Here is a 4,718-nt window from a genome sequence, read left to right on the forward strand (position 1 = left end):
CGGTTCGACTGGAGACGAGTATTTCTCTGCACGGAAGATAATTTTCTTAATTTAGTAATGATGGTAAGAATGCCGTGTATAAAATTGCTATTATTATGCCCTCCAGAGGCAAATAACTTGTTCTATTATTAATTTAATTTTATTATTTGAAGTACAAAGGAATGCGACAGGGAGTCCTGTGCTTGTTCATAATTTCTTGCTGTGTAGACAAGGCGAAGAAGGTCACAGTGTGTTGTAGATTATAAGGATTGAATGCGATACGAGGCCCACAGCCAACAGGAGGTGGTCAAAGCCAAGTCGGAGGTCTAACTAGTCATGGGACTCACAGAGACCCAGAAAATCCACAATCGAATGCATTGGCAATGAGCGCAAAAATACTTTTAATGAAAGTAGGCACTTTGCTTTTGGGTTTCCTCGGCTTGTTTGGGTTTTTCGGATTTCTCGTCGTTTTGTTTTTTAGTTTATTTAGTTTTCGAGCAATTTGATTTGTGGTAGGCAGCCGTGGAAAATGGTCTGTGGCTTTAGAGGAGCATTTCCACAGGAGCTCTTCTCTTGCCTTTTAGCAAGAGGTGTTTGCGCCAACTATTTGGACGCGGACAATGGATGGTTTATTGTCTGCGGTGCTACTGTAGATCCCCAATTGGTGGGTAAGCTTCAAAGCGGATCTATTTGTGGGGTGTAAAGTAAATCAAGACAGCTTGATGTTGTATGTTTTAGTGTGGCCTCCCCATTTTCACTATCGATGAGGGTGACATTTTATGATGGCCACAAGCAGTGAATAGAAAAATGGAATTTCGATAGGCTTTTACTCACAGACACTAAATATGACATCAAACTAATGTGATGCTTCAATAAAATGATCTAGTTTGTTTTAACGATAAATCTGGCAATTTTAATATGCTGCGATGTTGATAAATAGCTCCACGCTGCAAATTCTTCTTATGGAAGCCCCAGAAAAGTGTTATTCAGAAGTCACCGTTTAAAAGAACGCGTGTCGTAAGGTCTGGGATCTATTTCTTCTTATCTTCCTTTTTGTCCTTGTCCTGGTCCTTTTCCTCGTGGGCCTCTTGGGGTGGAGGTTCCTCTGCCTGCTCTTCCTCCGCAGGCGGAAGTCCCAAATGCATCCTCGACCATCGAGGAAGACTGAAGAGGCAGTAGAAGGGAATGATCATCATGACGACCAAGGAACCGCATCCAATAATCAAACGCTGCGCAGAACTCATCGGAAATCGAGGAGGACCGGCCATGGGTATATAGTTGCGACCCGTGGGCTTTAGGTGCTTTAGGATCCCCATCTCGTTCAGATGTTTGCGCATTAAAGAAGTACTCATGTTGCTTCCTAAAATGGAAAATATCTAAAATATAATATCAAATCTATAATCAAGTTTTAAAGTCTGTATACTTTTAAAAAGATTGTAACTAGATTGTTTACGTCCAACTTACCAAAGGTGTTAACGCCCGTGTGGATCAAACGAAAATGACATAATATAAAGAAAGATTTATAAGACAATTCACCCCAAATACGGAAGACCCACAGCCTACTGGAAGCTGAGAGAAAAATTCAGCAGGAAACAATCGAAAGATGGGGTTCATACACAAAGGTTAAACAGGCATTAAAAATGCTAATGAAAGATATGAGCCCGGAGGCCTGATTTCAATTCAACTCGCAGACACAACACTTGAAGGAAAATGTGAAATTTTAATTTGGAATTCCGTGAGTAGACAATTGTCATGATGGATGGGATTATTTCAAAAAGTGTGCGATGAACTGCGAATGCCCGCGGATTAGTGCAAGCATTTGGCATGGTTTTGTACATATTGAAGGTAAATATGCTTAAGACCGCAGATTATAGAATGCAGTTCATTTGTTCAAAATGCAAATTAAAGGCTGTGTATGCTGAAAACAAATATTCAAATTGTCAGAAACTTAATTTAAAGAGGTATGTACGTTGAAATCATCTCCTAACATTTAAGAACAATAATAATTTAAATTTCCGTTTTCGCGGCTCAACTCTTTGTGTTTTCATAGACACGAACCGGGGTTCGGTTCCTGTCTCTGCTAAGTATATTACCGTAGTACAAGGAATGGCCGCACAAAAAAAATTGATTGGGTGGCGCCCCAGAAGTGACAAACATTTAAAAAAAAACTCTTGTTAACTACGAAGTTTTTGTTGTGTACCGAAATCAAACCTTTGTACTTCGCAAAAAAGGCACTAAAGTGGGAAACCCAATTTTGCAATATAAGTGAAGTGAATTTATGAGCATCCTAGTGGCTACCGCTAAGCTAACATTGTACTATAAAATAATGTATTCGCACTGCAGAGTTCATGGTTTATGTTCAATGTTAACTATTTACAACAGCCAAAGTTAAGGGGATGTCTCTCAGTCAGAATTTAAGTTTTATTTTATTTGTGAGTTTTATTTCTTTAGATAAAACATAACAACATAACTCTTCAATTAACCCTTTGCACTGTGGATCCGAATAATTTGATATCCTTTTAGTATTGCACCCGCGGCCTTTAGTGGTGCTCTTTGGGGTTCATTTTCTTATTTCCTTTGTTGGTGTTTTTTTCTGTTGCTTTGACAATATTTTTCAAGTTTCTTTTAACATACTTTTCGTCACTTAAGCTACGACAAATATTTTGATAGATGAGCTTAAGCACTCACCGAAGCCGTCGTTGATATTTGAAACTGGGACCTGTCCCGCTTTGAGTTTGCTTACAAGTGGCCGTTTCGCCCACCACCCAAATCCAGCCACCACCCACTCCCGCAGGTTTTCCCGAATTCCACCCACTTCCCCCAACACCCACCCACTTCCCCGCATGTTCTGGGCCAGATCTTCTTTTCGGTGATGTGTTTGCTCTTTGTGCGGCAGATGAAGTTTGGAGAGCAAGTTTTAAGCGAATTTTGTGCGAGAGTTTCGCCTTAAAGATTTAACGGGAAAGCAAGGTGTTCGTGGGAAAGTTCCTTCCCAGGAAAATTTCCATTTGAGTATGCGATTTCGGGGAAATAAGATTAATGCAGGGTTCATCAAGCCATCATTACCTGATGGCTTTAAACGTACATGAAAAGTTCTCGCTAAAGGCCATCCTGTATTAAAATCATAGTATTGCGAGGAACTCTACCATTGCGCAATGAAAGAATTTGATTTTTTACAAGTATATATCGATCTAAAATGGAAATTTTGGTGCACTTATTTAACTATTATTTTTTTTTATAATAATAGCCTCTTATTTTGCTTGCTAATTCTTTCCATTTATTTAACTGTTATATTTAACTGTTATATGTAATAGTAATTAGTAATTGCTTAATATTTATAGCTGGAAAGACCAAGCCACGAGCAATAATTTACAAGAATTATGCGTTTTCCTATATCCTTCCGCTCTCTAACCCCCATAATCTTGAACTGCCAGAGCAAAGTGGCACGAAAACTACACCCAATAACAAAGAAATCTGGAACAGAGGGAAAGTATAAAGCGAGATAAGTTTTCAAGCCGGAAAATTACACAACTTAGTCGTGGGGCGGGGAAGAGGGAGGGGAGGGCGCTAAGGCCAGGGATCGAGCAGCAAAACAGGGCCTAAGAATATTTACGATTAGACGCAGGACTCGCATTCAGACAACATTGTGAAGGACTCATGCATATGTATGTAGTATATGCAGGCACATCCTAGTAGTGTGCATGTGTGTGTGCGGCGGAAGTGGAAGTGAAAATGGCACACGCAGTGTCCTCCAACTAAGTCTCCCTTTTCAGCCACTTGGATCGCTGCCAGCTTGTGTCCGCGTGTGTGTGAGTGGGCCAGTATGGCGTTGTTGGTGTTCGTTTGTGTGATGAGCAGAGGACAGCTCTGAGTCCTGGTGACACTTGAGTGGAGACAGACAACCACTTGACTGCTGACTCGCCCTGAACAACCAGGACAACAACGGGCCAGGCGCCACCGGAACGGGGAAGCAATATCTCTGGGAGGGGCGCGTCCTACAGCTGTGGCTATATTATTATTTTATATTATATATATTAATTACTATTAATATCAGATTAAAAAAAAAACAGCAAACGTGGTTGTAAACTGTGATCAGTGTTAAAAAACATATATCTTTAATGAATTGCTGATTTTGTACATAATTGTGGCAATCTGCTGGTGAATCTCTCTTATTATCTTGACTGTATCTGTTCCAAGCGCAAGTCACGGCATATCCTTATGCAGAGGACATTAATGTGCGTAACTCGGACAATTACCACAATGAAAATGACCAAGAAAAAGTTCGGCGAGGAGGGTTTTAGCACACACACGCTTTGAGGCAGAACAGAATTTAGTACTCAAATATTGGCAAGTGACGGAAAAGAGAAGGATGTAGCCGGTCAAGCTGGAGCCGCTGCAGATGTAGAGCACAACAATAAAGATCCAAATGAAACTCAATGGTAAATATGAAGGGGCTCAATGAATGGGGGGCTGTAGCGAAAGCTCACATGCCCCACGAAGCCTGTAATTACATGGGGATTTAAGTGCTTTGGGATTTTAGTTTTTATTTTCGGTTTCGTGGTAACAATGCGAAAAGTCCTCACCGGCCAAATGCAGTTGAAGAGAAAGAGCGAAATGAAAGTAAACTAAGCTCGCAACAAATTGAAGGCGGTGAAGTGAAAGTACGAATCGATCTTAATTGAAGGTAGAAGTTCGGGGTTTAGTGCAGTCCAGTTTTCAGTTCAGATGGGGCACCGCTT

At 40.7% G+C, this 4,718-nt stretch overlaps 1 protein-coding gene across 1 annotated transcript; it reads right to left on the reverse strand.

The window, feature by feature from the left end:
* Positions 1-787: 787 nt before the first annotated feature.
* On the reverse strand, positions 788-1,545 carry LOC122614194. The gene is made up of 2 exons (XM_043788715.1): positions 1,444-1,545; positions 788-1,339 (listed from the first exon to the last, which is right to left on the reverse strand). Exon 2 carries the CDS (start codon positions 1,329-1,331, stop codon positions 1,011-1,013), a length of 321 nt encoding a protein of 106 aa, XP_043644650.1. The 5' UTR covers positions 1,332-1,339; positions 1,444-1,545; the 3' UTR covers positions 788-1,010.
* Positions 1,546-4,718: the final 3,173 nt, after the last annotated feature.

Source organism: Drosophila teissieri, chromosome 2R, assembly GCF_016746235.2.
Source record: "Drosophila teissieri strain GT53w chromosome 2R, Prin_Dtei_1.1, whole genome shotgun sequence".
Taxonomy (NCBI): Eukaryota; Metazoa; Arthropoda; class Insecta; order Diptera; family Drosophilidae; genus Drosophila; species Drosophila teissieri.

Bases quoted from the DNA above. Each gene is read 5' to 3' on its own strand.
- LOC122614194 (XM_043788715.1), bottom strand. From the start codon at position 1,331: ATGAGTACTTCTTTAATGCGCAAACATCTGAACGAGATGGGGATCCTA.